Source organism: Pteropus alecto, unplaced genomic scaffold, assembly GCF_000325575.1.
Source record: "Pteropus alecto unplaced genomic scaffold, ASM32557v1 scaffold42, whole genome shotgun sequence".
NCBI lineage: Eukaryota > Metazoa > Chordata > Mammalia > Chiroptera > Pteropodidae > Pteropus > Pteropus alecto.
The window spans coordinates 15,397,922-15,410,213 of record NW_006434825.1 but is presented as its reverse complement, the minus strand read 5'-3'; the positions used below and the strand labels follow the sequence as shown (position 1 = coordinate 15,410,213).

At 39.0% G+C, this 12,292-nt stretch overlaps 1 protein-coding gene across 3 annotated transcripts in view; it reads right to left on the bottom strand.

Moving 5' to 3' along the window:
* Positions 1–9,771, bottom strand: part of TAT (tyrosine aminotransferase) — a 28,264-nt gene extending 18,493 nt beyond the window's left edge. For 2 of the 3 annotated variants that reach the window (XM_015587816.2, XM_025045378.1), the window contains exon 1: positions 9,563–9,771. In XM_015587816.2, the coding sequence (XP_015443302.1) occupies positions 9,563–9,727 (165 nt within the window). In that variant the 5' untranslated portion in view covers positions 9,728–9,771. The remainder of the gene's footprint in view (positions 1–9,562) is intronic. The other variant, XM_006909830.3, reaches the window with a different exon arrangement.
* Positions 9,772–12,292: the final 2,521 nt, after the last annotated feature.

Here is a 12,292-nt window from a genome sequence, read left to right as displayed (position 1 = left end):
CCTGTGTCTTAGTGGGTAATCCAGGGCCTTCCTTACAATCCAGGCAAATCCTGTGCCCTGCTTCTGTGCTGTGGAAAGTCCTGGGTAGGTCTCCATGGGTCTATAGTTCTAAAAAATTCTTTTGGCCAAGAAGCATCAAAAAGGTTAACCTTTTTTCACCAAAAAACGGTTAAAGGGTTTACTGCTGCCACCCCCCAATGAGGTATCAAGGCCACCCTTTCAATATTCTGCCTGGAAACAAGAGCCAGAGGTGATGTAATTCAGCAACTTTTGTCCAGAGTCACTGCTGGCATCTATGGAAGGAAGAGAACCATCAATTACCCAGGTCTCACAAGATCCTGGGCAAACAATGACAAAATGCAACGGGATCTCTAGTATTTGAGAATGGGCCACGGGGTACATGTCTCTCTCAGTGGGAGGACTAGGGGAGAGAGAATGAAAAAGAACAAGACAAGATAATAGGATTCAGGTTTGAATCAAGTCAAACCTGGAGAGATGGAGCATTGTGCCTACTTGTCACTTAAAGCTCTTCCATACCAAGAGTTCTGCAACCAAGTTTCATTAATAAACTCATTGAACAAGTATTTATGAGCCAGGCTCTGTTTCAAGTGCTGGACATACAGCCATGAAGGAAACAAACCAAGCCTCTACCCTAATGGAACTGACATTCCTATGGGGGAAGAAAAGCAATGAACAAAGAAATATATGATAGGAGGCATCAATGCTATAAAAAAAAAATGAAGCAGAGTATAGGATTAGAAGGGGTGGCATTTTGTGTATGATCATCGGAACGACCCCCACAGATAGATGGTGACATTTACTGGGAGATGGGAGTAAAGGGAGAGAATGAGTCCTCTGGAGGTCTGGAAGAACAAGCATTCCAGCCAGAGGAAACCACAAGGTCAAAAGCCTTGTGGTGGAACTGTACTTGGCGTGTTCGGGGCACAGCCACCAGGCGAGCGGGCTGGAGTGAGCGAAGCAGAAGGTGGCCGGAGACAGAGTAAGAGAAAAAGTGCTCTAGTCTTGCTACCAAGAGGACTAAATAGGACAACTGATTTGCACAGGAAAATTCATTTCATAGCCCCAGACTGGGCCTCTAGTCCCAAGCTGCCATCTACGGATGTCTTCGGATATGAAGGAGTGTTAGAGTGTGTCTGCATCAGACAGACCCCCTCCAAACTAAAATAAAACCAATAAAAGGTATGTGCCACTGGCGGTAGGTCAGCAGGGTCATTCACTCTGCAGTCGTTGGGCACAGACCAGAGGGACAAACAAGAGATGCAGGTAAAAAGTAAAGGGCTGTCCTTCCGGTTGAATCTGTACAGAACTGGGGCTCTGATGGGGAGGCCCCTGCAGCCACTCCCAGGAAGCGAGCCTGCCCCTCAGGGGTTTTACATACACCCTGCCCCCAAATCAAGCTGTTCCCTTGGCCCTCATTTGGGAGTCCTGCAGAGAGACAGTCTGAGAAAACAACGATTTCAGTGGTTAAGGCTATAGGACCCTGACAGGTTTTAGAAGAGGAATTGAAAGCTATTAACTTATTAATTTGTTTAAAAATATCTCATTCTTGTTCTAGAAATTATTTCTAGAACAGTTGACTGCTGCATTATGAGACCTGTCTTAAGCAAGTGTAACAGAGGTGAATCTGGCAGTCATCACAGCATGGAAGGACATCATCTGGGCCGACTGGATTGAAACCTACCTGAGTGCTGGGGCTGGGCTTCTCCCCTGCAAGCCCCCCTCCTTCCTTCTCCCCTCTCCATGCCCCATGTACTGGGCCCGCCTTCCGTATCCAAAAGTCTTTTTCCTTTCTCTCATAAAGAAAAGAGGATCAAAAGCTCTGGCTTTCACAGCTGTTATCTCTAAAATGGACTTCAAGAATCCTGTTTGGAAGTCAGGAGCTGAGCACAGATTCTTTCTCTGCTGTAACCGTCCTAGTCTTCCCTGTGAAATGGCACCTCTGAGTGAACGGCAGAGGAAGGTCACAGATGAAGGGAAAAGGAAAACAGCTCAATGCCCCCTCAAGATATCTTACGATCCATTAAACCAAATGCGTTTATTACTGTGGTCCCTTCTTGAGCGTACCACAAAGATAACAGCTTTCTCCGATGTTCTCCTCTAAGATGAGTCCTCTGGATTGAAAAACAATTTTCTTACAAAGTTGCAGATATATTTACTCTACAACCCTAAGAAAAGACATCCCGCTCCTAAGAAAATAAATAAAAACTTATGTTCATTTAAAAACCTGTATGTGAATGTTCATAGTGGCTTTATTCATAACTGTCAAAAACAAAAACCAACCGAAATGTCCTTCAGTTTGTGAGTGAATAAACAAATTGTGCTACATTCATATAATGGACTACTACTCAGCAATAAAAAAGAATGAACTACTAATGTACATATCGACGTGAATGAATCTCAAATGCATTAGGCTAAATGAAAGAAGCCAGACTCAAAAGGCTACACATAGAATAATTTCATCTACAGGATATTCTAGAAAAGGCAGAATTACAGTGTAAGAAAACAGATCAATGGTTTTCCAGGGGCTGGGGGTGGGAGAAGGGAAAGCTACATGTGGGAATTTTGGAGGATGAAGAAACTGGTTCATATCTTGATTGTGGTGCAGGTTATATGACAGTACGCGTTTGACAAAGACTGTAGAACTGTACACCACAAAGACTGCATTTTACTGTTTGTAAATCATCTTAATTTTTAAAAAGGAAGAATGTGCTAAGAAGGGTGCCACTAAATCCCAGTCCCATCTCTCATCCTCCCAAGTAATTTTGCAGAAATAGGTGGGATTAAATCACCCGGAGAGAGGTTCGTTGCTCCTTTCAGAAGGTGGAGGTGTCCTTTGTGAACAAAACATATCCAATATCAGGAGGACACCAGCTTGGAGTGGTTTTGCCATTAAGAGTCCCCTGCTTGGGGTACATTTGCAAGCAGCACGGAAGAGAACTGAATTAGAGAGCCCAAAATCCTCATCACTGTTGCACTATAACTAGCAAACCTCACCTGGGTCACTTCCTCTTGGAGCTTGTTCTCCCTGTTTCACAGCCAGAGAGATCTTCACACTCCTCCTCCAGACCTTTCAATGGCTTCTCATTGTGCTTGGAAGAAAATCTAAACTTCTCATAAGGCCCCACATAACTTGGCCTCCACCAACCGCTTGCACATCATGTCCTGCGCTACTCCTCCCACTCTCCGAGCTCGGCCACACCAGACTTTTGGGTCCTCAAACAAGCCAAGCACAGCCCCACTTGAAGACCATTGATGCAGCGAGATTTAGATCACAGTTCCATCATTTTCTAACTGTGTAAATTAAGCAAATGACTTAATCCTGTGCCTCAGTTTCCTCATTGGTAACAATGGGAATAATTATAGTACCATCTTCATAGGGCTGTAGGGAGGTTTGGCAAATTAATACATATAAAGCATTTAAAATGACGCTGGGCATGTTGTAAATGTTTGATAAATGTCAGCTGTTATTATTTCTGGTTCAGGAAGCTCTTGGTTGTTTGTACTCTTTGTGATTCAGAACTATTTGCATATGTGAGTGTGCCTACTGGGTAAAATACCTTACAAAGAAACTGTGTCCAATCTGTTGATGGCCTGAGGGGCGGCAGGTTGGGGAACTAGGAGAATGGAGTGAAGGGTTAAAGAAGTACAAGTTAGTAGTTGACAGATGGTCATGTGGGTGGGGAGCACGGCATAGGGAATGCAGTTAGCATTTATGTAATGGTTAGGTAGAGAGCCAGAGGAGAAATAGAGCAATTAAGGGGATCATTTTATAAACTATATGAAGGTCTAACCAATGTGCTATATACTTGAAACTAACCATAAAATAAAATAATAAAATAAAATAAAATTAAAAAAGGAAATTGTGTCCCAACAAGTCAGTTATTTCTTGATAAACAGAGTGGCTTCAAGTACGCTAACAACATTTTTTTGTTAAACTTTTTATTTGGGGATAATATTAGATATTCAAAAAAGTTAAAAATATGGTATAAAGATTTTTCTTCATCCAGCTTCTGCTAATGTGAATATCTTATGTACTGTAGTGTAATTATTGAAACTAAGACATTAACATGGTTCAATACTTACTATACTACAGATTTCATCGCTTTTCCCACTAATGTCCTATTTTGGTTCCAGGTTCCCATCCAGAAAACCACATTGCACTTAGCACTAATAATGTTTTTAAATTATGATTTTATTTTAAAATTGTGGTCTCTGACTTTTAAAATGTGTAAATGTAAAAAGACACAGGACTATATCACATTTAAGTTGCTAACCTTCCCTACCTTCCCCTCTGCCTTTTTTTCCATATCACTAATTGTATCTAACACACTCTTACATTACATCAAATCTAAGATGCCATTGATTGAAACACATATCACTTTATGTACAAAAAAAAAGTCAGCAGTTATAAGATGCATCCCAATTTCTGAGATAGTGACACATGAAAAAATGTGTCTTAAAATCTATAAAATATAGTATTCATTTGTACATGTTCTGTTTTATTTTTTATTTGCCTCATTAGAATGTGGTGACAGAAAGAAATCTAACTATGGGCAGTGAACACACAGTGCAATATGTATATGCCTTACTGTTTAACTGTATACCTAAAACTTACTGGATTTCATTAATCAATGTCACCATAAAAAATAAAATAAAATAATAAAATAAAAAATAAAATAACTACAAGGTATGTGAATGCCAGCTGTTCTTGGGTCTCCCAAGAAGCCCTCTTTTCTCTTAAAAAATAAGTAATAGTTATATGTATATACACATACATACTAATAGCAGTATGTTCTCAAGAGATTTCATATATGATCAATCTATCAAGGTGACCAATAAATTTGCTTACAAAAGTTACTGATTTTTATAGCTCTATTGATTTCTCAACTACCACTAAGTTCCTGGTTAGATGTCGCTGACCCCTAACATGAAAATTATTAACTGTAATATTTATGTGTCCTATAAATATTTGGTCAATGTGTTCCTGGCTTATGCTTTTGCCAAAGAGTAAACTCTGGGAAAATGTATTATATCTGTTTCATTTCACATTTGTGAATTTCTGAGGGCAGGGGCCATATTCGTTTAACTTATTTTACACAGTGTGAGTTCCACGCATAAGGGCATATATAAAAAAATCCAATATAATCAAGAGGTGAATGTTATTTCCGAGAAGGGGTTAAAATGTAGGCACGTTTATGCATCTCAATTTTTAAAAACTCATAAAACAAATACGATTTACAAGTGCCATATAAATCAGACCAACATATACGTCCATATTAATCGATAAATTGGGCAAGCTCATACTTTGACTATTTAGCATGGAGTGACAATTCTCAACTGGGTCTGATGTAGGCAGAGTTAAAAGAAAGTTCCAGCACAGCAGTAGAGCACCTCTTCCAACTGGCCTCCTCTGCCTCTTCAAGTCACGTCGATTAGGACTTTTCCTCTCTTTTTTTTTAAAAAAAGGCTTTTTTTCATGCCCGTGCTTTCCATCCTATGCAAAATATGGGTGAGTTCAAGTGTGAAGTGATAAAAGAGAAAATTAAAATGATAGCTAACACTTACATAGAACTTATTATATGTCAGTCCCAATCCTAGGTGTTTTGCATATATTAACTCATTTAATTCTTACAAGTACCCTATGAGGTCAGTTCTATTATGCTCATTTTCAATGGAGGAAAACTTTTCATTTCACTGAAGGAAACTTAGCTCCACAAGGAATAAATATCTTGCTCAAGTTCAAAAATCTAGTGAATCTGGGATTCAAACCCAGGTAGTCCAGCTCCCAGGTCTACCTTAACCACTACCATATGACCAGAAAGAACCCCCTTGAGTATGTGCCGGTCATCTTTACTTTTATCATGAGTGGTTTTGACCTGGGTACTTAGTAAGTGGTACAATAACTCTCAAATTTCTTAAAAGTCATGGCAAAACCACAGATTGGAAAAAAAAGAAAAAAGAAAAAACAGCAACAAAAATTTCAAAGTATTTAAAACCTACTTTAAGTTATTGGATGTGTTGGTATATATGTGATGTGCATTGTGGTGACATGGTAGCTAAGAATGGAAGCTCCTGAAAGTCTGGGGACCTCTGATGATACTCAAGCTATTTCTTTAGCTTGAGCTTATTTATCCATTCACCTACTGAAGGACATCTTGATCGCTTTCAAGTTTGGCAATTATGAGTAAACATCCATGTGCAGGTTTTGGTGTGGACATAAGTTTTCAACTCCTCTGGGTAAATACCATGGATCACTATTGCTAGATCATGAGGTAAGAGTACATCTAGTTTTGTAAGAAACCACCAAACTGTCTTCCAAAGTGGTTATATCGTTTTGTATTCCCATCAGCAATGAATGAGGGTTCCAGCTGCTCCACATCCTCACCAGCATTTGGTGTTGTCAGTGTTCTAGATTTGGGGCATTCCAATAGGTAGTGGCATCTTACTGTTCAGTTTGAATTTTCCTGATGACATATGATATGAAAAATCTTTTCATATGCTTATTTACCATCTGTATATCTTCTTTGTTATCTGTTAAGGTCTTTGGCCCCTTTTAGGGTCATTTGTTTCCTAATTGCTGGGTTTTGAGAGTTCTTTATGTGTTTTGGATAACAACTTTATCATATATTTTTTGCAAATATTTTCTCCCAGTCTGTAGCTTGTTTTCTCTTTCTCTTGCTAGTGTCTTTCACAGAGCAGTTTTTAATTCTAATGAAGTCCAGCTATCAATTATTTCTTTCATGGATCATGCCTCTGGTATTGTATCTAAAAAGTCATCACCATAGATCTTCTAGATTTTCTCCTGCTATCTACTAGGAGTTTTATAGTTTTGCATTTTACATTTAGGTCTGATATCCATTTTGAGTTCATTTTTGTGAAGGGTGTAAGGTCTGTGTCTAGATTCATTTCGTGTGTGTGCGTGTGTGTGTGTCTATGCCCAATATTTCTAACACCATTTGTTGAAAAGACTATCTTTATTATAGTGCTTTTGCTCCATAGTCAAAGATCAGTTGACTGTATTTATGTGGGTCTGTTTCTGAACTCTCTGCTCTGTTCCATTTATCTATTTGTCTGTTCCTTCACCAGTACCACAATGTCTTGATTACTGTAGCTTTAAAGGAAGTCTTAAAGTTGGGTAGGGTCGTTCCTCCAACTTTGTGCTCCTTCAATATCGTGTTGGCAATTCTCGATCTTCTGCCTCTCCATATAAACTTTAGAATTAGTTTGTCCAATTCTAAATAACTTACTAGAATTTTGTTTGGGATGGCATTGAATCTACAGATCAATTTGGGAAGAACTGAAAATTTGACAATATTAACTCTTCCTAACAATGAACATGGAATATCTCTCCATTTATGTAGTTTTCTTCATATAGATCTTGTACATATTTTGCTAAGTTTATGCCTAATTCATTTTTTGCCATACTAATGTAAATGGTATTATGTTTAATTTCAAATTCCACTTGTTTATTGCTGGTATATAGGAAAGCAGTTTTGTATACCGACCTTGTATATCACAACCTTGCCACACTTGCTTATTTGTTCCAGGAGTTTTCTGGTTGATTCTTTTGCACTTTCTATTAAATTATCATGTCATTTGTAAACAAAGACATTTTTATTTCTTCCTTCCCCATCTGTATACCTTTTACTTCCTTTCCTTCTACTTATTGCATTAGCTAGAATTTCCAGTATGATGTTGAAAAGTTGTGGTAAGAAGAGACATCTTTGCATTATTCCTGATTTTAGAGGGAAAGCTTCAAATTTCTCACCATTATGTACAATATAAGCTAGAGCATTTTGTTTTGTTTTTTTTTCATGAATAGGTACAGGAATTTCTCAAATGCTTTCCTGCACCTATTGATATGATGCATGTAGTTTTTTCTTCTTTAGCCTGTTGATGTGATGAATTACATCAATTGATTTTCCAATGTTGAAGCAGCCTTGCATACCTGGACTAAACGTCACTTGGTCATGGTGTATAATTCTTTTAATACATTGTTGGATCTTACTTGCTAATATTTTGTTGAGGATTTTTGCATCTATGTTCACGAGAGACATTGGTCTGTAGTTTTCTTGTAACATCTTTGTCAGATTTGGGTATTTGAGTAATACTGGCCTCACAGAACGAGTTAGGTCTGATATCCATTTTGAGTTCATTTTGAGCTTCCATTTTGAGCTTCTGTCTTCTAAAAGAGATTGGAGAGAATTGGCATAATTTTCTCCTTAAATGTTTGGTAGAATTCACCAGTGAGCCCTCTAGGCTTGGTGCTTTCTTTTTTGGAAGGTTATTAAATGTTGAGTCGACTTCTTTAGTAAATATAGGCCTATTCGGCTTGTGTATCTCTTCTTGTGTGAGTTTTGGCAGATTGTGTCTTTTAAGGATTTGGTCCATTTCACCTAGGTTGTCAAATTTGTGGGCATAGAGTTGTTCGTAGTATTATTTTATTATCCTTTTAAGGTCCATGGAATCTGTAGTGATACTTCTCTTTAATTTCTGATACTAATATGTGCCTTCTCTCTTTTTTTCTTAATTATCTTAAGCTAAAGAGCAATCTGACTTACCTTTTCAAAGAACCGGCTTTTGGTTTTGTTGATTTTCTCTATTGATTTCTTGTTTTAAGTCACATGGATTTCTGCTCTAGTTTTAAATTATTTTTTTCTACTTACTTTAAATTTGTTCTTCTTTCTCTAGTTTCCTAAGGTGGAAGCTTAGTTAGTTGTTTTTAGGTCTTTCTTTTTTTCTAACATATTCATTCACTGTATAAATTTCCTTCTTGGCACTGTTTTCACTGCGACCACAAATTTTTGATAAGTTATGTTCTTATTTTAATTTAGTTCAAAATGTTTCATAATTTCTCTTAAGATGTGTTCTCTAACTTATGTTATTTACAAGTGTTTTGTTTAATTTCCAAGTATTTTCAGATTTTCCAGCTACCTTTGTTACTAATATTTAGTTTAATTCCATTGTCATTTGAGAGTAGATGCTGTGTGATTTTTATTCTTTTATATTTGTGAGGTTGTATTTTATGACCTAAAAATGGTGAATGTTCCATGTGATCCTGAGTGGAATGTGTACTCTGCTGTTGTTAGATAAAGTAGTTTGGAGATGTTCATTATACCCCCCCTTTTTTTTTTGTACATGAGCATAGATACAATTGCAGTGTAATGTAATTTGTACAAGTCCCCTTGAATATACAGATGTCACATGCATAGATATAATCTGATGGTTAGCTCTATTTGCCAAAGTTTTTTTATCACGTTTTCATATTTCACCTTTACCTGCATATTCATGACATTAATAATCCATACTCTTGACACATGCTTGAAAAACTTTAACTCTGCCTGAGTACTACCACCTTCCAAAGCAAGGAAGGAGGAGGCTAGAATGACCAAAGAGATTCCAAACACTAAGGAGATCATTAATTTCCCAAGAGTCTATGACTTCTTAAGGTCATACAAAGGGAAGTGTGATAGCTCCCTAAGGCTGTAGTATAAAGTATTAAATATTGGGTGAAATAAACAATATAAATTTATTGTCTCACAATTCTGGAGGCTAGCAGTCTGAGATCAAGACGTCCACAGGGCTGGTTCCTTCTGGAGGCTGTGAGGGAGCATCTGTTCCATGCCTCGCTCCTAGCTTCTGGTGGTTTGCTGGCGACCTTTGACATGCCTTGCATTACAGGTGCACCATCTTGATCTCTGCTCATCTTCACGTGCCACTCTCTCTGTGAGTGTCAGCGTCCAAACTTCCCCTTTTAATAAGGACAGGAGTCATACTGGATTAGAGACCCACTCTACTTCAGCATCTTAACGAATTACATCTGCAATGACCCTGTTTCCAAATAAAGTCATATTCTGTGGTACTAGGGGTTCAGACTTCAACATATAAATTCTGAGGGGACATAATTCAACCCTTAACAAGGAGCAAACAGCAGCGTTGGTGTGACAAAATAAAAAGATATAATGGAATTTGCATTCCAGTCTTAGTCTGTCAACAATGTGTTGCTGACCTTGAGAAAACTTGGCCTGTTTCTTCATCGGCAAAATAAGGGAGTTCCTACAGATATCAAAGTTTCTCTTGTTATGCTCAAAACAGCACTGCTATGAGAAGACTTAAAACAAATTTTTAAGTTAGATTCTGGGTTTTAAACAAACCATCAACTCAAAAGAGAGACCTTTTGAAAGGACTGTAGGATGAAGAAGGTCGGCACAGAAGGGACAGGGTCCCTGGGACTGGTTCGCCAGGAGAGTTGCCCTTACACATACACTGTCACAAGAGCATTGCCTTCAGGCCATGATCATTCCCAACCTTTTTGGAATTGCAACACACAACATGTTATGGTTCTTTATTTGATTTTGTGATACTACCTATTACCCTCCACCTCCCCAGACTTCCCTTTCCCCAAGCCCCAGCCCAGAGGAACTGCCAAACATGGACTTACTTTTACAAATTAATTAGGTCTTGCAAATTTTGTCATACCCTACGATAATCCTATTCCCTCTGTCAAGGTTGTGAACAAAAGAAGATGGCCACTGGACACAGGAATGGCTAGAGGAGAGAATACTTGGGACCACCATTTTTGGAAATTATAAATTATTTTTAATACCACCTTCCACTATTTTAAAGCATTTACACAAGAGCAAATACATAGAATTGAATGTCACAGTTACCAGGAAAAAATAATAAAACATTAACATTATTTGGAATAAGGGGTGGTAGATTTATGGGTAATTTTAATTTCTTCTCCACACTTTTCTCTATTTTCAAACATTTCTATTCTAAGTAAGTACTGCTAATAATCCAAAATAATAATAACTTTTAAAAATGAAGTTTATTCCTCTATTCTACAAATGTTTATTGAACACTTACTACATGCCAGGCACCGTCATAACAGTAAAAATTACAACTCCTGCAGAGCTTCCATCATGGGGAATGGCGACATTATTCGGCACAGGTCATCTGTTCCTCTGTGTAAAAGTTTACTTTAAGTAGATTTTCGGGGCAGATGATGTAGGAGAGACTGCAGCCTGCTGGGGGTAACATGTGCCCCAAAGAAGGAAACAATGCTGAACAGCGAAGGTTTAAAGACAGTGAGAAGCACACTGCATCAGTGTCTGGATTTTACTGGAAGCTGGCTCTTGGAGTCAGATCTCCACCCTCTCTGGTCCAAGGCTACCTCTTGACCTCAACTACCCTCCCTGGGACATTGTGAAACCCGAGTTGGGCATCACCCACACTTGGGTACTGGTCAAAATGACCTGAGAAGGACAGGGCATACAGCTGACATCAGCGTGAGGAAAGCTACATGGGCCCATGCCCATCTGCTGATGTAGGCGCCATTCCTTGGGAGGGCAGTGGGTTCTCTCTGAGCCACATTTCAAGGCAACGTGCTAGACATTTATGGAGATAAAAATGGCTGGAGGAGCCTGTCTTTTATTATTGTCCATGTCCTAAGGTTTAGAAAATTGCTAGTTTTCACTAGCATCTCGTGATTTCTTCACTGAGTGTGATAACGGAAATGGTAATGATGCTCAGTGGGCACCACAAAGAGCAGGAAGCCCTGGAGAGGCCTGGAATAGACAGCCCCAGTGATCCTTGCCTTCTATTATTCAAGCCCCCATGTGGTCCTTCCACATTCGATGAGGGCTGACTTGCGTGACGAATGCATCACTGCAGAAGCGATAGCATGTGACTTCCAAGGCAAAGGTCAAAAAATGCACTGCAACTTCCACCTTGGTCTCTTGATCTTCTGATCTGGGAAAAGCCAGCTTCCCTGTTGTGAGGACACCTGGATAACACTGTGGAGAGGAGCCCCACATGAAGAGGAACAGAGGCCTCCAGACAATAGCACTATCAACTTATCCACCATGTGCATGAATGGCTTTTGGAGAAGATAGATTCTCCAGCCTCATTAAAGCCAGCTCTTGGCTGCAACCTAATGGGAGATCCCCTAAATACCCAGGCCAACCACTCTTGAATTTCTGACCCATGCTGTAATAAATGCTCCTCCGAAGCTGTCTACATACTATTCCCTGGAACCTGTGAATACGGCACCTTACATGGCAATTGGTGACTTTGCAGATATAAGTAAGGATCTTAAGATAAGGCAATTATCCTGGATTATCTGGATGGGCCCAGTCCCTTGGGCTTGAACTCTAACCTGCCTGAGATCTAAAGTCTTTGCAAACTTTAGAACAGGTGAATACCATAGAAGAGAACATTCTTAATTGTGCAAGGGAACAGTTCACGCCACAAGGATTCCCCCAGGCTC